This window comes from Pseudoliparis swirei, chromosome 4, assembly GCF_029220125.1.
Source record: "Pseudoliparis swirei isolate HS2019 ecotype Mariana Trench chromosome 4, NWPU_hadal_v1, whole genome shotgun sequence".
In the NCBI taxonomy this organism is placed as follows: domain Eukaryota; kingdom Metazoa; phylum Chordata; class Actinopteri; order Perciformes; family Liparidae; genus Pseudoliparis; species Pseudoliparis swirei.
In genome coordinates, this window is record NC_079391.1 from 5,623,902 (window position 1) to 5,650,208 (window position 26,307).

At 42.4% G+C, this 26,307-nt stretch overlaps 1 protein-coding gene across 1 annotated transcript in view; it reads right to left on the reverse strand.

Moving 5' to 3' along the window:
- Window positions 1–5,441: 5,441 nt before the first annotated feature.
- The window catches only part of tln2a (talin 2a), a 107,238-nt gene continuing 86,372 nt past the window's right edge, over window positions 5,442–26,307 (reverse strand). The window contains exons 44-58 of the mRNA XM_056412213.1: window positions 26,092–26,193; window positions 25,579–25,698; window positions 24,954–25,100; window positions 24,087–24,253; window positions 23,421–23,604; window positions 22,578–22,703; window positions 15,342–15,458; window positions 14,479–14,664; window positions 14,252–14,359; window positions 13,401–13,506; window positions 12,238–12,362; window positions 10,535–10,723; window positions 10,276–10,458; window positions 9,099–9,224; window positions 5,442–8,288 (exon numbers count right to left, since the gene is read on the reverse strand). Coding sequence (XP_056268188.1) covers window positions 8,160–8,288; window positions 9,099–9,224; window positions 10,276–10,458; window positions 10,535–10,723; window positions 12,238–12,362; window positions 13,401–13,506; window positions 14,252–14,359; window positions 14,479–14,664; window positions 15,342–15,458; window positions 22,578–22,703; window positions 23,421–23,604; window positions 24,087–24,253; window positions 24,954–25,100; window positions 25,579–25,698; window positions 26,092–26,193 — 2,115 coding nt within the window. The 3' untranslated portion in view covers window positions 5,442–8,159. The remainder of the gene's footprint in view (window positions 8,289–9,098; window positions 9,225–10,275; window positions 10,459–10,534; window positions 10,724–12,237; window positions 12,363–13,400; window positions 13,507–14,251; window positions 14,360–14,478; window positions 14,665–15,341; window positions 15,459–22,577; window positions 22,704–23,420; window positions 23,605–24,086; window positions 24,254–24,953; window positions 25,101–25,578; window positions 25,699–26,091; window positions 26,194–26,307) is intronic.

The following is a 26,307-nucleotide window of genomic DNA, read 5'->3' on the forward strand; positions in this document are numbered from 1 at the left end:
GCACTTCATGGACACCTGATACTTTATGGAGACAACTGCAGCTGTTTGTCAACGCGGGGCAAGTCTCTCTCTCTCTTTTTTTCTTCTTCTTCTTCTTCTTGACCTACTCAGTGATTCGTTGCTTTTAGACATTTGACCACTGCTGTGACTATACATGGGGGTGTAGAGGTCAGGGACAGGAGGAGGAGGAGGAGGAGGAGGGTACCGTGCACCCCCTCTGTTTCTAGGAGGGAGAGTGTGAACAATCAAATATAGCTCCTCATGAGGGGGGTATATTTTTGGAGAAACTTCTATTCATCACCCAGGAAAACAATGCATATACATTTCTTATGAGAAGAGGCTCGTTGGACATAATTTGATCATGTGTCTTATAATTTATTTCACTTTTTTATACTTTTACTAATACTAATACTTTAAAAAAATATAAGTTGCTAAATTAAAGGATGTCAGACGCGTTTAATTCATCATAATTCAACATTTAGAGATTGCAACTATAATGAATTGTATCAGAGCTATTCGTGTAAAACAAATATACTGTATGATTGGATAAATCCCAATCACCCCCCCCCCCCCCCCCCCTCATATAAGCCAGTGTGGTCTTCCAGGGATGATTCCTGTATATCATCGAGCTCGTTCGACTACTCGTGCCAACACATGCCTGAAAGTTATACGTCTCAAATGGGCCGCAGTGGCGTGCTCTGAGGAAAATACAGAAGCATTGGCATTTCAACAGCCCCCCCCCTCCCCCTCTGTGATAGCTCACAGGGCCTTCGGCACAGCTGCTGCTGTCACACAGCCTGAGGTAGATGGTAAGAATAGTGCTAATAATAATAGTTTACTGTCAACAATAATTCATGGTTGTGTTGGGGGGGGGGAATTGGACCTTGAGAAGAAGAAGAAGAAGCAAGCTAAATATAAGTTAATGGGTGAAATTAAGATGTGAGCTATTTACACATTAAGAAGTGTTACGTAATACTTTTTTTGTCCATCACGCATAAAAAGCCACACCGACAGTATTTTTGTTCTCTGGAGTTTAGTTTGAAACAATCTTTCTTAGTTTCTTTGCTGTAATTGTTTTGAAAATTCATTTCAGAATTTCTTTTAAAGGCAGTCAGCTGTCACTGTCTTCTGGACTGTTAAGCGCCTGCTTGAGGCACTCTGGTCGTATACAGAGATCAGAGAGGCTCATTGCACAATCCACGCCGAGAGATCCACATAGACACGTAGACATGTCCGACAATTAATGATTTACTCTGATTAAGGCTTAGGCTTTTGATTCTCTGTAAATAATCCTAAAACACTTGAGCTCATTGTCTATATAAAATGAGTGTCAGGTTCTTGTGACGGGGTGAGGCTCAGAGTGACAGGCTGGACGCAATATAAATAACAAAAAAAGCACTTTTAATGAGGCAAAACAGTTTACAAAAAAACAAGGTCCAAAAGGGGCAGGCAGAGGATCGTCAGTCAGGGCAGGCAGGGTCGAAGCAGGCAGGATCAGGAACACGGACAGGACGACGGGAAAAGGACACAGAACTAGAGACGACAATCCAACAGCAGACAAGGGAAAGACTGACACAATATATAGGGGGGGAAACACAGGTGTACGACATCAGACAGTAACGAGACAAGAGTGGCTGAGGGCAGGTGCAGGGAATTAAACAATCAAGACAGAGAAGACACAGAGGAGACATAGGAGACACGGAACACAGGAGAAACAGAACAGGGTGTTACAATGAGCCCCTTTATTAAATTATTTGAAATAAAATGGCTGTATTGGCAATAGACTAGTTGTGAAACTACATTTTCTTCCTCATTGTTGCACATCCTAGACATTATTAAACATAATCAGTGCTATATTTATACTTGGAAACTTCCCCTCTTGCATGAGATTCAACCTGCTCGCGCTCATCAGAAAAGGCTCAGACACGGGGGGCTTACATATGTGAGGTCATGTAAAAATATCAGCGTGATGAGCGGGTTAAAGCCAGTGTGAAGGCTCGTCACCGCGTGTCATTGGTGTGCGACTTTACATCATCGGAGCCGACAACCTGATGTGAGAATCAGCGTTTTATTCAAATTAAACTGTAAAAAAATAAAGAATGAAGCAGTGAGTTTGGGGTCAATGTGGCCGAGGAGGTCCTCTTTGAATACGATCGTCTTCAGCGGATGAATCCTTGAGGTGCAGAATGCAGCCGGTCATCGGTAACCGTATCTGCTTTCTGACTTTTATCATAATTAGATTTAGGGGCGTCAAAATAATGGATGAGCCATCTTCAAATCAGCTGCTCGTCCACGTTAAACGCAATGCCCTCGGCCTTTCAGACATCGACCCCTCAGCCAGGTGGATGTAACGGGGCCTCTTGTCACAAGTCTCAGAGGGAACTGGAAAAGATTAAGAGCTTTACTTGAGAGTTAGATTTCTGTCAGTTGGTAAAATCATATGCATTAGTTAGCCTAAAGTGTCACGACAGGATTTAGGGTGGACCCAAATGCACGACTCAGGAGACAGATAGTGCTCTTAAAGATCTTTTACTTATTTGTCAAGAACGGAACAGACTGAATAAACAAACAGTGGACCGCTCAAGGGCTTAGTCTGAGAGCACAAGACAATCTGGCAGAGGACAAGTGGAAGTGAAGGAGCTAAATAGTGAAGGACTAATGAGGGGATGTGCAGGTGAGAAGGGCGTGAGGACCAGGTGAAGGGAATGAGGGACTAACGAGGTGGTCAGAAGCAGGTGAAGGGAGTTGGATTGACGAGATGGGAAGCAGGATCTGGAATGACAGGATAGTTAGTGACAGGATGAAAACAACTAATACAAAAAGGAAGGTGTGGAGCTAAACTGTTCCATAAAGAACCAACTTTAAGGAGAAAATGACCAGAAAAAGGACTCCTGGCTTAAAAGCAGTGTTCGAAGCAGCTGTGCCACAGTGATCGACGTTGATGTCTACAATTTGAGACCAAGGCAAATTTAGCAAGGCTCTGCCTTCATAGCATGGACTCAGGCACGTGCACAGATAGACCCCTAGTGGTGCTCAAGCACCAGCCCTTTTGCCCTGGATGAGAAAAGTGCCCTTTTTGCTGGAGCCCACTTTTTTTCTTCATTAATAAGTATTAAAGAATAAAAAATAGTCTCTGTCATCAAGTCCTCCCAAATGTGTTTGGATATCTGTCGGGGCATTTATTGGAGTTCTTGTGAGAATTTCGCCCCGACATGCTCCGCGGCGCTCACGAGCCCCCGCCGCGCCCCTCCTCCTCCTCCTCCTCCTCACCCAGTGCTCCTCGCGCCACCAAACGGGTGCACCTCCTTCTCCTCTGACCCGCAGCATCAGACCAACAGGTCATGAGTCATGACGGTGTTTGTCCCCTGACGTTGTTTGGTGATAAATTAACCACAACTGAAAATATTAAGTCACAACTGGTCCGACGTTTCCTAAAAAAAATAAACAAACACAAATTCCCGAAATCCGTGATTTCAAAGCCTAGTCCAGCTGTTTACTGACGTCATGTTTGAGAGAGAGAGATCTGTTTTATAAATGCCATTTAGACAATTTCGATAGTATGTTGAATTTATTAATTCATTTTATAAATGTCACAATAATTCACAGCTAGAACAGAGCAGCTAAACTATGCTAACAATAGCTCTCGGTGTCATGCTATCCATGTGCCACATTGTTTTATGTGGTATGTTTCTCTTTGTTTTGTCTGTTCCAGTTTTACAAAGATCAATCTTGTATGAGTAATTGCAGAGGGTGAAAAGAGTAAACGCAAGAAAAAACAACACTTGTAATAGCTTCTTACTAACCAAGAGTGATGTCATGCTGGGAAATATCAGATTGAGGCCTTATAAAGTTTTTACAGAAGTTTGATATTTCCCGGCATGACCGAACGGTTGAGGTTAGTACGTTGTTTATTATATGGCATTTTTGACTTCTATTATTTTGTAAATGAAAATAAATTGTAATTGTTAATAGAAAACATGTCATTTTGTTCAACTCTCATGTCTTCTCACGACACAATGTGTTTCAAGTGCTGCTAGCAATCAACTCCGTAACTTGGAAAAATCGTTTTGGCGATGGGTGCCCTTTTTTTTGGTTTGAGCACCTGCCCCCCAAAATGTCTGTGCACGTGCCTGCATGGACTGAATATAGCGTCAGGTTTAGCACCGACTGGGAAACACCATCATGTCCTGACACCCAACTGACCCACGGACAGAGACCTCCACGTTCTCCGTTATTCACCGATAGACTGGAGAACCTTGCTGTGGTTCTGCACGTCATTAGCTGCTGCAGAGGCACCGTGAGAGGAGGTAGCAGACACACATGGAGAGTCAGATCTATAGAAATAACTTTATTTGTCAAGATAGAAAGGTCTGAATAAAAAGTTGTCTCCAAACCGACAGGAATACAATTCTGGTGGAGAACAGTGTTTTTAGCTCTGGGTGTTGATTCTCGATACATTTTGAGTAACCAACCCAAATAAAATGTTTTGTGATCAAGAACTGGATTGTTTTTTTTTTTTTTTTGGAGGGTATGTATGCGTGTGTATATGTATGTATGTGTGTGTGTGTGTATGGGTGTAGGGGTATGTATATGTGTGTATATATATATATGTTTATGTCTGACATTTTTTTACTTGTTTTATGTTTATATCACTAAACAAATAAAACAATTTAAGTGCCAAAAAAAGAACTGGATTGTTCAAAAAGTGGGAATTGAACGTTTGATCCGATTCCAAGTCGTGTTCAAGGTTTCTTTGATCAGATATTTTCTGATTCAAAGTTTCTTAGTTAAGTTTATTTTATTGAGGCAAAGTCCTATAATTAAAACTTATATATTAAGCAAATAAATATATTATTTTAATTAATATATGTATTTATATATATATATACTTGCATAATATATAGGCCTACGGTTTAAATAAATGCCTCAGTAAAATACTTATATATACTTAGACATAGGCTAACATAGAAACACAGAAACATAATAAAGTACTTAAATAATGTTAAGTGTATTGGTATATTTCAGCGTGCCGTGGACTGAGTGGGCCGGTCCGACAGTAACTCCGGGGTCATGACCCTGGCTATGACCCCAGAAGTGGCTACAGATACTTGAGTGGGAAGGAAGTGATTCAGGTGCTCCAAATAACTTTGCCATAGTCGAGCGTGCATCTTTATTTTGATATTTACCTGCTCAATGAAGGCGTTTAAAATGATTAGGTTGGATGCAGTATTGGTAAAGTTCTGTAATTGGCGGGAGGAACCCTACATTAGAAGATCAGCAAAATGAGGGAACACCTAATAATCTCAGATGGTGGAAAGCACGTTTCAAAAGGTATTTTTTTATACACCAGAATGAGGAAATCCCCCCCCGCTGTAAAATGTATATACATTTCTGAATTTGCTTCACACAAGAAATAACCAAATGAAAGTTGACACACAAAGTTACATTGAAATGCTTTATTTTCAGTGAATACAAAAAAATAGTTTTATTGAGGCCGGATAAATATCTATAATATTGTTATCACTTATCTTTATTGTAGTAACTTCTTAATTTGATTCTGTTCTGAGGGGGAAAAACCACACAGGACACTTTGATTACTTCACTTCATTAAAATGCGCCACGACACCTTAATGGTCACAGATATTATCAACATGTTCTTATCACATTTATCTTTCATAGACAAGGAGGAAAAGCCAATCAATAAAATATATCAGTGACTTCATAACATACAACAAAGCAGTTTTATCAGAACACAAATCTCCAGTCTATCATAGTTTAGAAGCACTGTGGTACATGCCCATGGAATGCAGTACAAACATGTGCCCAAATATACATACATATATATATATATATATATATACATATTTATATATGTATACATATATATACATATATGTATACATATATATATATAAATATGTATATATACAAATATGTATGTATATATATAATATATATACATATATATATGTATATATATGTATACATATATATATATATATATATATATATATATGCTGATGTTACATGAACATTGTGTTCCTCTAAGTTCCTGAAACAATAAGGAAACCCCCACGGACATGAACCCACATCCCCAAACAAGCTCGTCCAGTACCTTTGACTGACCGATGAGGTGAATCCGTCACTCAAGCTGACCACACTGTATGGACTACGGACTAAGGCACTAATAACACTACAGACTTGACTGATGAATAGTGTACCCACCCAAACACACACACACACACACACAAAATACAATGCCGGAAAACATCTCTGAATTCAGACCCAAATGTTTAAAAAAAGTAATAACCATGTGACGGTCTTGAGCCCTGTGGTGCACCGTCTTGTGGGTGGAGGTCAGAATCAGTCGGTGGATCCTTGACCGTTTGACTCTGGAGAAAGAAAGAGACGCATCTGAAGCACAAAGCCATGCACGTTCACAGCAGGACCTCATCCTACGACTCGCTGTATCGTTTGAATATAGAAATACAGCCCAGAGAGTAAGACGAGGGAACCAAAACGCACCACAATCAAACTCGGCAAACAAAAATAGCAGAGTCGGTAAAGTGGCACAAAGCACCGTCCGGCTCAGAGACTGAGGGACCAAGGAGAGGAGATGAACTGCAGCCACTTCACCTTCAATCCGCTTATTTTAACATCGATTCTAAACCTTCTTATTTGACACAATTAGCTTATTGCCACGTTATTTTCAGGGTTTATAAATGTGCTTCTTTTCTGAAATTACAGAATCTGGGGAGCTGGATAGATTTAAATCGATCCCTGGTAGTGATGGAGAGAGGACTAGAAACCCACCAAGAAAAGAGGGGCCAAAGTAAATAAATAAAAATATATATATATATACATATACATATATATATGTATATATACATATATACACACACATATATATATATGTATATATATACATACATATATACACACATATATACACATATATATGTGTATATATATATGTATATATATATATATGCATAGTCGTATTCTTGATTTGCAAGACGCCGTAGTCAAATCAACCTGCCTGGTTTCTCTAACCACATATTTTCTACTTAGCACTCAATTATACAATATCATCTCCTGTATTATTACTTTTGGTGCAAGGAAAAAAACAACACTGCCCCCTAGAGCACCATCCATGTTATTGCATGATGATCAAATTCAGTTTATACCCATAAGATGTATGATGCACTGGGACAGATATGTGACCACAGCCTCTGCCAGTGGTGGTAAATAAGACCGTTTATCTGCCAAAAAACAAAACAACTCGGGAGTAATAAATATTCCTTCAAATGGTAATCAGTGGTCCTGTGTAGAAAAGCATTCGCGTGGTTACGGTCGTGTAAAACGTTCTCCTCGAGTCTCAGCGGCTCCGCGCGATGACGCCTCTATTCAAGAGCTTGGAGACAAACGCGTAGAATTTGTTGCACCTTAGAAAATGCACGTTGCATGTTAGATCCCTTCAATATTTGCAGAAAAAAGAAGAAGAAAAAAAACAGTCACTTGTGTCACTTTCTACTTTTAAAAAAAGGCAGATTCCCCCAAAAGAACTGTCCGATATTGAAATGTACACTATGGTTCGAGAAACACAAAGACTGCATCCTACCTTCCATAAAGTCAAGACGCGTCACGATGGAAACATCATTATTATTATTATTATTAAGGTGCCACGTTGCAGCACAAAGGCCAACATTCACACGCTAGAGTGCCGAGCTGAAATCTTTTTGCTCTCCGAGTGACGCTGCAGTGAAACACGGCTGTGTGTTAAATGAATGGCGGGACAGTCTCGTCTTCTCCTCAGACGTTTAGGATTCAGAGCTGCAGTTTGTGAAACGAGAAGAACGCGGTAGCTTCAGGGCGAACATGAGGGCTGCGTGCCGTTTGTCCAGAGCGTCCTGGTTCAGATCGGTCAAAGAGGTCGCGGAGGACAACACGCAGTTGGTTTTCAGGAAGTAGTCAGGTCCAAACAGTAGTCATTCAAACTCGCGAGTGGTCTTTTCCACGCGATGTGGATCCACTGCGGACTCGGCCATCACCGGTTCGGTAGAAATCAGTGGCGACGTGTGTGAAGTCGCTGTGGGCCGGTCCAGAGGCCACGGCTCGTGTGAACGGATGGACTCTTCGCAGCCGGAGGTTTGGATGTTTTAGTTGTCGTGCTCTCGTAGCTCGGTGGGCAGGAACTTGTACTGCTGCTGCCGGATCTGAGCCAGTTTCCTCCTGGCTTCCTCCAGCTCTCGCTCCTTTCTCAGCATCTCCTCCTGGGCTGCAATGATCTGGACCCAAAAAAATAAAAATAAACACATTTTAAACTATACTTTACAACATCGTCAAACATATTTTGAGATCGCAGCCTCAATTCTACTTTTAAATGAATGCTGCCAAATGACAATTCTACCCCAAAAATATTTGAGCCTATATGGAAATGAGGACAGATAATAATAATAATCCAATTAATTTAAAAAGTGTTTTTTTAAAAGGTACTCAAACACACTTTACATGTTAAATTCATACAGCGTGGACACAGCTACAGGGAGCAATTCAGGGTTAAGTGTCTTGCTGAAGGACGATTGGAAGACATACTTGCTAAATACTGACCCACAGTCGCCAGCCAAGATAGCATTTAATTTCTATTTCTGTATGTCTAAATAAACATAATCTACCACTAACATGCCCCAAATATTTAACCCTCCTGTTACCTTTATATTTACTGACATATTTTACCCTCGGGGTCAATTTGACCCCAGCAGTTAAAACCTCCAGAAAATTATTAGAATTAATATTGTTTCCCAAGTTTAAGTGTGAGGTACTTTATGTTTGTTTGTTGACTACCTAAATAGCCCTTTAAATATATAAAAAAGTTGATATTTCTTATATGTTTGACACAGTGAAAAACAGCCTGGGGTCAAATTGACCCCAAAGAACACCGACGTTAAACATTGAATGGGGTCAAATTGACCCGAAAGGTAACAGGAGGGTTAAAGAAGGACACACATTGAACAAATGAACCATCACAGGTTCCCCATTCAGGTTTTTCAGGTGAAACAAACTTTCTAAAACCTCCCTCCACCGCTCCGTGTTCTTACCTGAGCTATTCCACCCACAAACTTGGTCTTGACCACCACGTTGGCTTCGTCCGCCTTGTCGAACGCCGCCTTCTGAGCGGCCCGCACCAAATTGTCGGAGGCCTTCTTTACCGCATTGCCAGCGATCTGTTGAAGACAGAGGATCCGTCGATAACAGCAAACAGCAGCTTAATGAAGCAATAAGGCACGAGAGGCAGTGACTGTATCGTCAGTAATGTCCTGTCACTCTTCCATCTGCACTATCTGCACTTTTTGACTACTGTCTTTAATGTCTTTTTTATATTTATCCCGCTTATTGTATATTGTGTGTGTGTATAAGTACGGAAGAGCAAAGTGTAACCGGAGTCAAATTCCATGTATGTGCAAACCTACATGGCCATTAAAGTTGATTCTGATTCTGATTCAAGGGGGTCGCCCAGCAGCTTTGGGATTTATATCCACTCACTGCCATGGTTTGTCTCGCTTACAACCAGCATTAGAAAGAGTTTGCGCCAAGGTGCTGCGCAGGCAGTGATTGGTGGAGATGTTTGTGCCCGCCCCCTTGCATAAACTGGGCAACATTGTCAAGCTTGAAATGACAACTAACGGTCACGCAAAATCTACCCGTTATTGTTATTTTGAGTGCGCACCGATATGGAACGGTCAGATAAATGTAAACAGTTTGTACAGGACATTACGGCTCAATAATGTACACCCTGGGACTCACTCAACCAATCAGAATGCTTGATTCCATCGACTCGTATTATAAAAATAGGGTCAGGGTTCATATGCATGTTGACCGATAGATTTCCAGGACTTTAAATCAAATTTCCATGACCAAACATTATGTGAAATCTCTGTGTAGACATGAAGTGAGAAAATGTTGTATTTAAACTAACAATGAGAATACCAAAGCATACAGTATAACTTTAAATGACACACATAAATGAGACTAGTTTGATTAAAAGATGTATTCTTTTAACCAAACTATTGTCCCTTAAATCACTGTTAATGACATATGAATATAACACATTCCAAGACTTTTCCCAAACTTTTGGGATTTCATTTTCTTCAAGGACTTTTTCAGGCCTGAAAATAACCATTTCAGAATTGCATGACTCGTCCAGGTTTTCCATGACCGTATGAACCCTGAATATAGACACGGATATAAGAACAACGTGGGGAGTTGAGCGTGCACCTGAAGTCTCCTCATGGCCTCAGAGTCCTGGTCAGCCTTCACCTTACAGGCCACCAGCAGCTGGGCGGTGGAGGCCGCCACCTGCTTGGCCGAGCAGATGAGCTTCTCCTCACTGGCGTGGCCTTGCACCGAGGCGTTGGCCGCCTCGCACAGGTTGCTGGTCGCCGCTGCCACCAGACGGGCCTGGAAAGGAAAAGCAGCGTTGGGAAACATTGCAAACTGCATAAAATGCCCCCCCCCCCCCTAGGACATTACTTACAGCAGAAATGAGCCCCTGGGACCACTGTCCGTCGTCCACGGCGTTGGCCTGGATGAGGCCCACTTTGCCCTGAGCCACCAGCTCTCTCTGGGCGGCCGAGGCCGATTTCACCAGCGCGCTGGTGGCCGCGGCGATGGACTTGGCCGCCTCCAGGATCTGCTCCTCAAAGTTCAGCGTCTCGTCCGCTTGCTGAGTGGCAAAGAGACCAGTCAGTCAGACAGGGCTCCTGTCAAGGAGGCGGGACTTCGGTACCTTCGATACCGCGAGGATTTTAGCCCACTGCTCACAAATGTAACTCGATATAAAGCCACAGGGTTCATACACATGGTGACCGATGGGTTTCCAGGACTTCAAACCAAATTTCCATGACCAACAGTTTGTGAAATCTCAGTGTAGACATGAAAACGTGAGAAAATGGCGTATTAAAACTAACTGAGAATTCCAATACATACAGTATATCCCTCCTAAATGAGCATATGAATATAAGACTTTTCCATGACTTTTCCAAAACTTTTGGGTATTTTTTTTCTCCAATGACTTTTTCCAGGTCTGTGAATAACCATGAAAAAAATTGCAGGACTTTTTCCAGGTTTTCCATGACCGTATGAACCCTGAAGCCACAGAGCATTTTCTTTTCAAGTATAAACATTTTACACAGAAGAAGAAAGTGACGTGATTCCAACACACGTGGTGACTAAGAGAAAACAACATGTCTTCCAAAAGCTTCAACCAGCCCGATACAAATAATTTGTTTTAATATGATCTGTCAGTGTTGCACATCCAGTCGTACTCTAGTCTGCACGTTTCAAGAGAAACATTCACACCACACGTCTGTAGACAGGGCGGGACACTGTAGGAATATGTTTGATATATAGTTGGAACTGAATAACAACCTAATATATCAAACATATCAGACAGAGCCCTGCAGAGAAGGCCTCCGGTGGTGAGGTGTGGGGGGGGGGTTAACTGGGAGCCAGAGGACATGTATACTGGGACAACTACCACAGGACGGACGATGGGAAGACGGGGGGGAAACTTGGCTGTAGATAATATATAACGGATGTGTTCAACTCAACAAAAGGTGGGAAAGTTTCAGCTGCGGAGATATAAAGTAAAACTGAACAACAGACAATTATTAACGGTTCACAACTTGAAAGTCAGTGACGGTTACGGGAAGTTAAAAGTGAGAGATTCTAGAGACGAAGTAAGGAAAGTTTGATGGGAATATTCAACGAGGAGGAGACGGCACAAACACAGTTCTGTAAATGTCAAACAACAAAACGTCTCACTCCCAAAATTGAAACTTGGAATACAAACCACAAAAAAAGAAAACGGAGATGTTTACTGACAAGTCGAGAGCACTGAAGGGATCATGCTTCAACACAAAGAATATCTGTCTAATAAAGACGATCTGTAGCTTACAATGCAGGACTCTTGACTTGTATTGGAGTGTTTTTACATCGTGGTTTAAAACTTTACTAAAAGATCTCATAACTTCATTTACTACGGCCGACAATGCACACAGGTATATTAAGATATGATGAACGCTTGTGTTTTTTTCGACTCACCACATTTACCGCTATATCCTAAAAAAAAATATAACGTCTTTAAAGTGTCTAACACAGGAGTTGGAGAGTCTTTTTGCTCTGCAACTCTACACAACGGCCCGCTTCACGTCCCGGTGGCGCCGTGCGGTCCCCCACCTTGGGCTTGGCTCGAGGTTTCAGCTGCTCCAGCTTCTTAGCGGCCGCTTCGATGGACGCCGCCGCGCCCAGCAGCTCCGTCTCCGCAATCACCGTCGGATCCTCGGGGTCCACCCACTCTGAACCTGAGGGAGGGACGCACACGCACACACACACACACACGCACACACACACACACACACACACACACACACACACACACACACACACACACACACACACACACACAATCAAGACCTGGTGTCATTGGTACACCTTTATAAAGGCAATGCTTGGTCTGCTCCCTAACTACCTGCGTGCCTTCGTCGTGCAGGAAAGTCGGAAAATACTTCTTACTGCTTTTAGATATATATTGAAAGAAATATATAATAAAAAAAATGTACAATGAAAGAAATGGAGGCAGGTTCCCAAACATTTCTCCGTCTCTTAACTTTTAGTTTCTCTGAACTCGTCTTGTTCTGTTTCTAACTAGGCGTTTCTTACGTTGTTGCCCGTCTTGACCAGGTCACCCTCGAAAAAGGGATTTTTAATCTCAATGGGATTCACCTGGTTAAATAAAGTTTTTTAAAATTTAAATAAAGAAAAAAACAGGATTAAAAAAAGAAAAAACCACGTCAGGGGAGAGGTGTGTCTAAAGATCATGCCACACAACAACAACAACACTGTGATGACATACACACACAAAGAGAGCCATGTGTCCCATGCATAGCTGATGGAGGCCACAAACGGCCATTCGTGGAAATGAAGATGGAGAGATTTATTTAAAACGAAGCGCGGTGGCCGGAGCCGACTCGACGTCCCCGAGAGCAGCCGAATTTTTAAAAAGGGGATTAAATGAATCAAATGTTAGATGGCGAGGAGGGGAGGTGTGGAGGTGTGGAATGGCTCACAGCCGGTGGAATAAAGTCACGGTACAGAAAACCAACTTACCTCCATCTGTGGCGAGAGAAAGAGGACAGGAGTGTTACAAAGATTGTTTAGAACAAAGGAATGTTTTGGCTGTTATTCTGGGAAATTAAAAGCTCATTCTCTGGAGATGTGAGAGTAGACTCCTACTGGGGGATTGTAAACATGGCCCTTTGTTTTCCTCGTAGCTTCATTAGTAAAAGAATAGAAGTTATTTTGGAGTTTATTCATGATAACACAGGAGAGGGAGCGCTGACCCTTCATGGCCTCTGCGGTCTGGATGAGCTCCGTCACGGCGCCCGCGACTCGCTTGGAACAAGAGGCGAGGTGATGCTTCTGCTCGCCGGTCGGCTTCTGCAGAACCTACACGCACACACACACACACACACACAAAGACAAACAGACACACAAACAAACACAGACACACACATAATTTAAAACCACAACCTCGGAATTTTCTAAGAAATCTAAATTCGTCAGGCTGAGTATTTGATAAATATTAAATCTAGAATGTTTCTAGTTTATATAATTTAGCACACATAATACAATGATGCCATTTTTACTTTGAATATTTCACTGAGAATTAAACCGTTTCAAAAGCTGTGTTGGAGCTGTATTATTGGTATTTGATTATTTTTAATGCAGTTTATTCATTATTACGCTCATCTCCCACCATCTGATGCGTGTTGTTCTCTGTGTGTAGTTCTCTGTGTGTAGTTCTCTGTGTGTAGTTCTCTGTGTGTAGTTCTCTGTGTGTAGTTCTCTGTGTGTTGGACGCTGTAGCTGAATATGACGTGAACCAAGACGGACAACTGAAACAACGACAAAGAAAGTGACTGTATAAAAATACATATTGTTATGTTGTTTAACATTTTTTTTAAAGGTGTGTTGGAGAGAACAGAAAATATACAACTGTAATGTCGAGTTTCTTTTCTATATATACAAAAGAATAAAGAATAGAATAAGAGAGCCAGAGAATAAGAAGTCAAAAGGTAAATTCAGTCTAATGCATAACGATAAGAGCTTTTCTACTTCTAGAATCTCTCTCTCTCTCGCTCTCTCTCTCTCTCTCCCTCCCCCTCTCCCTCCGACCCACTCTTCAACTTACAAACAGCACTTGTTCCAGTAAGTCGATGTATCCGCTCGTGCATTCTGACCCGAACATCAGCGCCCTGTTCTTCACCTCCTCGCTGACCTCTGGGTGGTAGGCCGCTTGCTGGAAAAAACCAAACACACACGCTCCAGATTTAACAGGACCGTAGAACTTTCCTCTCATTTATATATTTATAGTAACATCATAACATTGAGTATTTAAAAAATAAAATAAAAACGGACCTTGCAGGTGGTGAGCATGTCTGAAATGGCCTTGCGGCTGAGGTTGGCCGTACGGATGATGTCTTCCTGCCGGCCAGAGTTCCCAGCGGCCACTGCTTTAGCGGTTGCCATGGTGATGCCTTTCGTCATGCGAATGAACTCCTCGGGAGTGGTGGTCTTGTTGGGAGCATCCCGGGATTTAAACACCTGCGGACGACACAGTGGGATTTGGGGAGTAGAGAGCACATTTTGTTTGAGACGTTATAAAGAAAAAAAATTCTAATTAAATCCAGGAAAAAATAAATAAATTCATGAGTCAGCGCCTTCACATTTTTATGAGGGCAAAAAAAGCCCAAATATTATTCGTGAATCACCAAAAAACATAATTTAGCATCAATCTGTGTTACAAGTAAGTAAGTAAAGTTTATTCATATTTCACTCATCACAGACAAATCAACGGTTGTAGCTCCAACACAAACACATCCGTCCACTTTTCAAATATTATAAGTTTACAACATTTATTCATATTGCACTTATCACAGATAAAGTGTCACAAACTGCAGTACGGTAGTCAATTAAAACAATTTGGCAAATGAACCAAATGCCAGTGTGAACAGGTGTTGAGTGGAGTTTAAATGATGCTCTTGAATCTGAACCCTTTAGCGGTGCAGGCAGAGCGTTGGGCAGCGTTAGAGCCTCAAGAGCTCCGTCACCACGAGTTCTAAGGCGAGTGTGAGGGACTGACGGAAGGTTCTGGAGGTCGGATCTGAAAAGGTCGGGATGTTGAATCCGGGTGAAGGAGTTCAGCCACATATGAAAGAGTCTGGCCGACCAACACCCGTACATGCACACGGCCTCCACACGGCCTCCACACGGCCTCTCACCGTCAACTCCTGTCGGATGCACTCGATGGTGGCCTCCAGCGCTCTGGTGCCCCTCGTGGCCTCGTCCTCGACGGCCTTCACCGTCTTCAGCAGCGACGTCACGTTGGTCACCATCACCTGGCGAGAGAACAGGCGAGAGTTCAAACCGATCGCATCGTCGTTGATTATGAAAGTGATTCATTAATTCTTTTAATATTGAGGCTAACGAGAGAATATGAAACATTAAAAGTCGTGTTTTTACACGGCAACACAAGAGGACAACTTACACTATACACGACTCACAGAGGCTCCCATTCCAAGTATGGTACTGAGCACATTTTGTATTATTAATATGACCTCTGAAGCGTTGCGCAAGACGATGAGGATGTACATTATCAAACTGAAAAGACAGGGGGCGCACACAGCCCACAGCCATCAAGACATGGAGCTAACATCTTACAAATGGTTTATAATATATATATATATATATAAATATATATAAACACATACATATACACACATACATATATATAATGTACATATATATATATTTCATGTTATTATTATCTGCTATAAGACTCCATGACGCACTGAAACGTTCATATATATATATTTCTTTCATGTTATTATTATCTGCTATAAGACTCCACGACGCACTGAAACGTTTAAATCTTCACAGCTCGAGTTGACGAGTCACTGTGCTTTGAACCAAGCTGCATGGAGGGAATCTTTATTTGTCGTTAGTATTTAGTCGCTTTGCTCAGAAGTAGTATTGTGTAAATATTCGAGGTGTTTGCTATACTTAAATTAGATTTAGATAGCTTTTGTTGCTCATTTGTTTAGGTTAATTATTTAGTTTTTTAGGATATTTAGTTTATGTTTAGTTGTTAAGTAACATTTAGTTTAGTTTAGAAATTGGGCAACACTATGAGAACCTGGGGTTGAATATATATACATAGATACATACACTGTATACAAGAAGGCAGGTATAGGACCAGCATGCAACAGGGTGGGGGTGCATCCCCATGGTGTGTCAGTGACCACAACACTATGAGTTGAAGCAAAGGATTCAGAATATTGATCTTTGATACAAATATCACAGTTTCCTTTTATCCAGAACATGAATTCCATTGGCCGTTAACATTATTGGGACATGACTCATGAAAACAGGTTTCATAATGACAGGAGAGGTGCTGCAGATGATCAATGGAAGAGGAGGACGCAGCTATGCATACATAATATAGAAACAATATCGGAATGTCTTCAGATCCGCCTCATCGAGATAGCGGCGCGTGAGACGCCCAGCGGCCCCTGAGTCCTGACGTGAAAAGCGACCGGTTCGGTTCTCCCAGAGGCAGGGTGTGGGCCAGAGGGGCCTCCCTCTCAAGACTGCTTTGACTCAACAGACTGGGAATGTTTAAACAGGCAGCCACATACACCCACCACACAGACATTGGGTACACAGGCAGCCAGCACATACACCCACTCACACAGACATTGGGGAGTGCCACAGACACTACACTGCTACCGCGACATTAGCAAGTGCATTGATGATGTAATCATGTAAAGACCATCACCACTCAAGATAACCAAGCCGTGGCTAACAGGGAGATCCATCGGCCTGAGGGACCAGAAATAGGGTCTTCAGACAAGGCAAGCGGACCTCGAAAAATAGCGACCAGCCTGTCCTGGCATCAGGAAAGCAAAAAGTTCAAAAAAAAGATAATCCGGCACTGAAGACAACGAGAGAGACTACGCCAGCCTGTGCGTGCCTGTGGGCATCCAGACCATCACAGACTATAAACCCACAGAACTCGCGACGACAACATCTCTCTGCTAAACAACCTCAACAGCTTCTTTGCGGTTTTGCACAGAACACACAATCGCCCTCCCTAGCCCTCCATGAGCAGGTTCTGTGCCTGTCTGCTGCCAGCGTGAAGAGGACTCTCTCGTCTATCAACACCCACAAGGCAACGGGTCCAGACAACATCCTGGTCGTGCTGAAGGACTGCGCAGAGGAGCTTAAGGACGTCTTCACGGATGTCTTTAATACTTCTCTGAGACGAGCTGTTGTTCCATCATGCTTCAAGGCAACCGCCATCATACCTGTGCCAAAGAAATCCACTCCGTCCTGCTTCAACGACTATCGTCCAGTGGCACTGACCCCCATAATCATGAAGTGCTTTAAACGACTCGTCATGTCGCATATCAAATCCATTCTCCCCCCCACTCTGGACCCTTTCCAGTTTGCATACCGGGCCAAACGGTCCACGGAGGATGCAATCTGCTCTGCTCTCCACCCTCACCCACCTGGACAAAAAAGACTCCTATGTAAGAATGCTGTTCATAGACTTTAGCTCAGCATTCAACACAATCATCCCACAACAACTAATCTGCAAACTTGACCAGCTGGGGCTCAACACCTCGCTGTGTAACTGGCTGCTGGACTTCCTGAGTGAGAGGCCACAGCAATGCGTGTTATAAATAGCAGTGCGGCAACACCTCGAGCAGCATCACACTCAGCACAGGGGCCCCTCAGGGCTGTGTGCTCAGTCCCCTGCTCTTCACCTTGATGACTCACGACTGCAAAACCAGCTACAGCACCAATCACATGGTCAAGTTTGCAGACGACACAACATTGATAGGTCTCATCAACGAGGATGACGAGACCCTCTACAGGAGGGAGGTCAACCTTCTGACCACGTGGTGCCAACAACCTCCTGCTCAACAACAGCAAGACCAAGGAGATCGTTGTTGACTTCCGGAAAGGCCACACCCATCACCCACCACTGACCATCAACGGTGCGGACATTGAGCAGGTCAGCAGCACCAAATTCCTGGGGTGGACATCAGTGAGGACCTCTCGTGGACAGCAAACACTACATCGCTGGCAAGAAAGAAAGCACAGAGGAGGCTACTTCCTCCGGAAACTGAGGAAAGCAGGGAGCCCCATCCATCATGTGCACCTTCTACGCGGCACCATCGAGAGCATCCTGACCAACTGCATCACTGTGGGCGTGGGCTGCACAGACCACAGCAGGAACGCCTCAGCGCGTAGTGAAGGCAGCTGGAAGGATCATGGGTGCCTCCCCCTCCCATCCTTGCAGGACATATGAAAGCATACAACACCCGCCTCACCCGCCGGCGACCTCGATTGTGAGTGACCCTGCCACCCTCACACGGTCTCTTCAGCCTCCTGCCCTCTGGGAGATGCCGGGCTCCGAGACTCACCTGTGAGGTGCCGAGCCTCGGGCTCACGCCAGGCTGTCCAACAGCTTCATCCACCAGGCTGTCAGGAAGCTGAACTATCTCCCCATCCTCCCACTCCGTCCTCTTTCAGACTCACATGTCTGAATGCTGCGAGTTCAATTTATGTTGTCTATATGTTTACATGTTTTTTTACTATTTTTGCACTTTATGTTGTCTATGCACTCTATGTTGTCTATATGTTTACATGTTTTTTACTATTTTTGCACTCTATGTTGTCTATATGTTGCACAATTCACTTTATGTTGGACAGAAGAGAAACGCAATTTCGATCTTCTGTATGTTTGCACATATGGAAAATTGACAAATAAAACTGACTTTGACTAAAATGCTGCATCATTATTGGCGAGAACACACATCAATGCACCAAGACACATTTTTATTTGTATTTAACGCACTGGCCCATACCAAAGTTCCGGGAATTGGAGATTCAGGAAGGAAACAAATGGTATTGGAACGTCTCTTAAGTTTATTCATTTAGATGAGGATCGTTTTAATAAACAGTCGTAAAAAAAAAAAGGATTTGATGTGATGCTTAATCCAGAAATCTAAAATCTGAAGACAACACAGTCCCCAGAATGAACTTCAGGCCCCGCCCCCCCCCTCACCTTGGCCGCGCTCTTCAGCTGGTACATAGACGGATCATCTGCTGCCTTGCCGGCGCACACCAGTGGCCTTGGCCAGGCTCAGCCAGCTTAGCAGCCACATCCTTTACAGCATTTATGAGAACCACCTGGAGAAAGGACACAGACTCAGATTCATTTCAACTCGCCACACTTATCATGTGCAATGTGTGACATATTATTACTCTGTAATATAAAACTGTATCCCAAAACTGTACACACGAGCACCTTTCTTGTTCTGGTACATCGTACCACCTTCTGTATAGTGTTTTCTTTTATATTTAGCATTTTTTCTTTCTTATAGTGTTTTCTTTTATATTTTGTATTTTTTCTTTCTTCTTATAGTGTTTTCTTTTATATTTTGTATTTTTTCTTTCTTATTATCGTGTTTTTTTATATTTTGTATTTTTTCTTTTGGCGTTTTCTTTTATATTTTGTATTTTCTTTTTTAGTGTTTTCTTTAATAAGAAAGAAAAAATACAAAATAGAATAGTGATTTCTTTTATGTTTTGTATTTTTTCTTTCTTATTATAGTGTTTTCTTTTATATATTGTTATTTTTTCTTGCTTATTATAGTGTTTTTATTATATATTTTTTCTTTCTTGTTATAGTGTTTTCTTTTATATATTGTTATTTTTTCTTCCTTATTATAGTGTTATTTCTAAACTGTTGACTCAGAGCCCTGCACTAGCTCTCCAACAGGTCTTGTCGAGGCACAAATGGGAAATAAAACCTTGAATCTTGAATCTTGAAATGTGACCGCCATGACGCAGCTCAATCTTCCATAACAGGGAATAAAACACAAAACCGGCAGGCGACTAACCTGCGTCTCGAGTCGTCCGGGCGCAAGCTGTGCGGCTCCTTGACCACATCGGCCACGGTGCAGAGCTGGGTGATGGTTTCGGCGGATGACTGGGCGGCCTGAGCCAGCCAGCGGTCCTGCCGGGCTTGGCGCGGACTCCAACATCTTCGTGTCCTCCACCAGAGCTTTGGCCGTCTTCAAAATGTTTTCCCTGAACACAGAAGATTAGGAAGCAACAGAAAAAATTGAATTGAAGCTCCGATGGGGATGGGAGGACTAAAAATGTAAATGTGTGTGACTCGGTCATCAATATCAAATGATGCGTCTCTTTTCACATCGAAAGACATGTGTCAATCGTGTGGTGTGAACACGGGGATAATGAGTGAACGTCTGGGATCGATCACGGCCACATCTGTTATCTCCTGAAATTGACAGGAACAAAAATGGAAGAAGCTGCTGCACAGTTTTTCTTGATCCTCTAAGCGAAGCTCGAGATAGAAAAGTGATTCCATTCCTTCCATCCGAGGTACAGTTATCATCTCAATAACCATATCTGTAATAATCTAGGTTCATAGCGGCAGGTAATGTGCCAACCCCGACCAAGATATGCATCTTAACTAAAACCCATACAGAAGTCAACTACACGGACCCTGTCTACAGACGCTGTCCGCTCTCAGGGCGGCGACCTGCTGCTCTCGCGATAGCTGGAAGTGAGCCAGCACATGGTGGTGTCCAGGTCGGCGATGATGCCGGACACCGCGCTGCCTGTGATGTAGGCTCATGCGTTTGTTGGCGGCTCAGGTTTATAACCAGAGACACCTGGAGCATTTTCACACGACACACACATTTAACGTCAATGCCTCATATCATACAGGTGTGCGGATATCTCTGCCTGAGGCAGAGGGTGTATTTTAAATACCATCACTATTAAAAATAACGATAACTACTGTTAAATAATATTAAGATATTGTGGTCACAGAGGAGTCCTACCTATTAATTCACAAAGAAAACAAAACAATATAGATAACAACAAACACAAATCAATCATGCATTGTTTTCATGATATAGATCTACGTGACCTGTGACTAATAATGCATTCAAGAGAAGCTCAAAACACGTAGTCACAAGAGGATTCAAACAAATTTCAAGACAGCAAAACACCGTAAGGGGCCATCGCTCACCGGTGAACAGAGGCGTGGTTTAAAACTGTTTTGATCCATTTGTTTTCTCAGATGCCTTGAAATATTAACGATGCTTCCTCTCAAATGATGGAGAATAAAGTGGTGAAGTATTTCCTCAAAGCTAATTGTTTACATATGCAGCTACAAGTGTTGAAAAAGAAGGAAAAGAAACACCTCAGAGGATCAGGTTTTCCTGATCCGAAATAAGTGAAGAAAGACCTCCCAGCTCGTCATGACAGTATATATGAATTTAATTGATCCTAGTAGACATGCTTTGCCTCAGGCTGCAAGTGTGGTATATTTGATATATGACAATTCTTTTATTGTCAACAACAAAGACAGACAACTACAAGATAAAATAAATTAAAAATCTACTCTACATCATTAATTTCCAAAACAATGTCAACAGAAGGCTTACCATCTCAATTTTCATTTGACGATGATTGTTTTGTCCTCCACAAAGACACAAACATCTTCAAACAGAAACGTTTAAATCTTCACAGCTCGAGGTGACGAGTCACTGTGCTTTGAAACAAGCTGCATGGAGGGAATCTTTATTTGTCGTTAGTATTTAGTCGCTTTGCTCAGAAGTAGTATTGTGTAAATATTCGAGGTGTTTGCTATACTTAAATTAGATTTAGATAGCTTTTGTTGCTCATTTGTTTAGGTTAATTATTTAGTTTTTTAGGATATTTAATTTATGTTTAGTTGTTAAGTAACATTTAGTTTAGTTTAGAAATTGGGCAACACTATGAGAACCTGGGGTTGAATATATATACATAGATACATACACTGTATACAAGAAGGCAGGTATAGGACCAGCATGCAACAGGGTGGGGGTGCATCCCCATGGTGTGTCAGTGACCACAACACTATGAGTTGAAGCAAAGGATTCAGAATATTGATCTTTGATACAAATATCACAGTTTCCTTTTATCCAGAACATGAATTCCATTGGCCGTTAACATTATTGGGACATGACTCATGAAAACAGGTTTCATAATGACAGGAGAGGTGCTGCAGATGATCAATGGAAGAGGAGGACGTCAGCTATGCATACATAATATAGAACCAATATCGGAAATGTCTCAGATTCGGCCTAAAATGCTGCATCATTATTGGCGAGAACACACATCAATGCACCAAGACACATTTTTATTTTTATTTAACGCACTGGCCCATACCAAAGTTCCGGGAATTGGAGATTAAGAAAGGAAACGAATGGTATTGGAACGTCTCTTAAATTTATTCATTTAGATGAGGATCGTTAAATAAATCGTCGTAAAAAATAGAAAAAAGGATTTGATGTGATGCTTAATCCAGAAATCTAAAATCTGAAGACAACACAGTCCCCAGAATGAACTTCAGGCCCCCCCCCCCTCACCTTGGCCGCGCTCTTCAGCTGGTACATAGACGGATCATCTGCTGCCTTGCCGGCGGCACACTTGGTGGCGCTAATGAGCTCAGCCAGCGCCTTAGCCACATCCTTTACAGCATTTATGAGAACCACCTGGAGAAAGGACACAGACTCAGATTCATTACAACTCGCTACACTTATGTGCAATATGTGACATATTATTACTCTGTAATATAAAACTGTATCCCAAAACTTTACACACTAGCACCTTTCTTGTTCTGGTACATCGTACCACCTTCTGTATAGTGTTTTCTTTTATATTTAGCATTTTTCTTTCTTATAGTGTTTTCTTTGATATTTTGTATTTTTTCTTTCTTATTATAGTGTTTTCTTTTATATTTTGTATTTTTTCTTTCTTAGCTTAAAAAAAAATATATTTTGTATATTCTTTCTTATCGTGTTTTCTTTAATAAGAAAGAAAAAATACAAGAGAAAAGTGTTTTGTTTTATATTTTGTATTTTTTTCTTATAGTGTTTTCTTTTATATATTGTTATTTTTTCTTGCTTATTATAGTGTTTTTATTTTATATTTTGTATTTTTTCTTTCTTATTATAGTGTTTTCTTTTATATATTGTTATTTTTTCTTCCTTATTATAGTGTTTTCTTTTATATTTTTTATTTTTTCTTCCTTATTACAGTGTTATTTCTAAACTGTTGACTCAGAGCCCTGCACTAGCTCTCCAACGGGTCTGGACTGTTGGTCGAGGCATAAATGGGAAATAAAACCTTGAATCTTGAAATGTGACCGCCATGACGCAGCTCAATCTTCCATAACAGGGAATAAACACAAAACCGACAGAGCGGCTAACCTGCGTCTCGGGGTCGTCGGCGCCGAAACTGGCGGCTCCCAGCTTGACCACATCGGTGAGCTGGGTGATGGTTTTGGCGGATGACTGGGCGGCCTGAGCCAAGCGGTCCTGCCCGGAAGCCGCGCCGGAAACCAGCATCTTCGTGTCCTCCACCAGAGCTTTGGCCGTCTTCAAAATGTTTTCCCTGAACACAGAAGATTAGGAAGCAACAGAAAAAATTGAATTGAAGCTCCGATGGGGATGGGAGGACTAAAAATGTAAATGTGTGTGACTCGGTCATCAAAATGATGCACGCGTCTCTCTTTTCACATCGAAAGACATGTGTCAATCAAATGTGGTGTGAACACGAGGATAATGAGGCGAGATCGCGTCACACGTCACGTCTGTTATCTCTGAAATTGACAGGAACAAAAAATGGAAGAAGCTGCTGCACAGTTTCTTCTTGATCCTCTAAGCGAAGCTGCGAGATAGAAAAGTGATTCCATTCCCTTCCATCCGAGGTACAGTTATCATCTCAATAACTATTATCTGTAATAATCTAGGTTCATAGCGGCAGGTAATGTGCCAAATCCCGCCTTGGATCATTAGATATGCATCTTTAACTAAAACCCATTCAGAAATAACTACATTACGGACCCTGTTCACAGACGCGTGTCCGGCTCTCACCTGTGGTCGGCGAAGGACTCGTCGTTCTCGGCGTTGAGCGTGCCGGCGGAGGCGAACATGATGGTGGTGTCCAGGTCGGCGATGATGCCGGACACCGCGCTGCCTGCTGTGATGCAGGCCTGCGTGCCCTTGTTGGCGGCCTGCAGGGCCGAGAGCACCAGAGACACCTGAGGACGCACACACACACACTAACGTCACGCCTCATGAGTCATACAGGTGTGTGGATATCTCTCGGCCTGAGGCAGAGGGTACATTTGAAATACCACGACCATTAAAAAATAATCGATAACTACTGTTAAATAATATTAAGATATTTGTGGTCAGTTGCAGAGGAGTCCGACTCATTAATTGGTCAAAGCAGAGCAGAAAACAGCAACACACTGCACTATAGATACCAACAAACACAAATCAATCATGCATTGTTTCATGATATAGATCTACGTGGACCGTGACTAATAATGCATTCAAGTGAGAAGCCCAAAACACGAGTCACAAGAGGATTCAAACTAATTTCGGGTGACAGCAAAACACCGTGTAAGGGCCATCGCTCACTCGGTGAACAGAGTGTGTGTCAAAACTGTTTTGGATCCATTTGTTTTCCTCACAGATGCCCGAGTGGCAGCAGAAATTAATGAACTGATGCTTCCTCTCGTATAAATAAAATCCTGATGAAATGACTCGGCACTTGAACGCTTACATAAAAGAAATGATGGATTAGGAGGAGAATAGGAGACAATATGAGTCACGTTGCACATGCATCGCTTTTCTTTCCCTGTTGTGAAGACGTGAAATGAAAGAATAAAGTCTCAAGACTTAACTGGCACAATGACAACGACAACAATCTCCCCACGGGTCTCGGAACGGTACCTTCTCTGTGACCGCACGGGCGCACGCGATGAGCTCCCGCTTGGTGAAGCCGTCGGAGGGCGTGATCTGCAGCGCTCCGGCCTTCTGGACCAGGAAGATGCAGCCGTGGCCGAGCTCCTGCACGCGAGTCTTGATCTGGAAACCGATCTGGTCGCGGAGGAGAAACACGGTACGGCACAAATTCACTGAGCAAATCGTACTTATGCGACAGAAAAAACGACAGAAATCCAGTTTAACGGAGATATTTTTTGTTTGTACGCAAAATATTTCGGCTCAACCGTGTTGTATTTCCTCAAAGCTAATTGTTCCCCTTACCATTTTATATACATATGCAGCTACAAGTGTTGAAAAGAAGGAAAAGAAACACCTCAGAGGGCTTTACAATCTGTACACATATGACATCCCTGACCTTTGACCTCACATCGGATCAGGAAAACCTTTTTTTTCCTGATCCGATCAGGGATAAGGGTTCTTCCCTTACTTCAGGGAAATAAGTGAAGAACCCTTCAGGAGAGCAACAGAGGAGGATCCCTCTCCAGGATGGGCAGAAGCCAGAGATGTCACGTGTCCAGATGAGCCGCGTTACAGAGTTACATAAACACAATGACCCCCGGGGCGCGCTCACCTCCTTCGGCTCCGCTGTGTGAGCGGCCAGTCGTCCCTGAACGGCCAGCTGGCCGTAGTCGCCGGTCACCTGAGAGGCCAGACCTCCCAGCTCGTCGGGACACGTCAACGATTTGGTTATCTGAGGGATCGACAACACACATTTACTCCACTGCACACGCAATACGCTTCATTATAAAGCGTTAAATGTTTTCCATGACAGTATATATGAATTTAATTGATCCTAGTAGACATGCTTTGCCTCAGGCTGCAAGTGTGGTAGACATTAAAATGTCGATTAACTGCATATTTGATATATGACAATTCTGAAAACAAGTTTTCTCGTCTAAAGATAAAGAGGTTTTTATTGTCTTTGTTGTAATACAACGACATTTCATTTGATGGCCCACAGCCAGCAGCAGCAAACAACAAAGACAGACAACTACAAGATAAAAAATAAATTAAAAAAAATCTACTCTACATCATTAATTTCCAAAACAATGTCAACAATTTAATTTTAATCTGGAAGGCTTACCATCTCCTGAGCGGTGATGGCGATCGCCTTGGAGTGTCTCACCATACTGGTCTGGTAATCTACGAATGAGCCGTCGGGTTCAGGCGGTGTCCCTTCATCCAGCTAAGGAAAGACACACACACACTTTAAAAACGGTACAGCAATTTTCATTTGACGCATGATTGTTTTTTGTCCTCCACAAAAGACACAAACATCTTCAAACATGAAAACAATCAA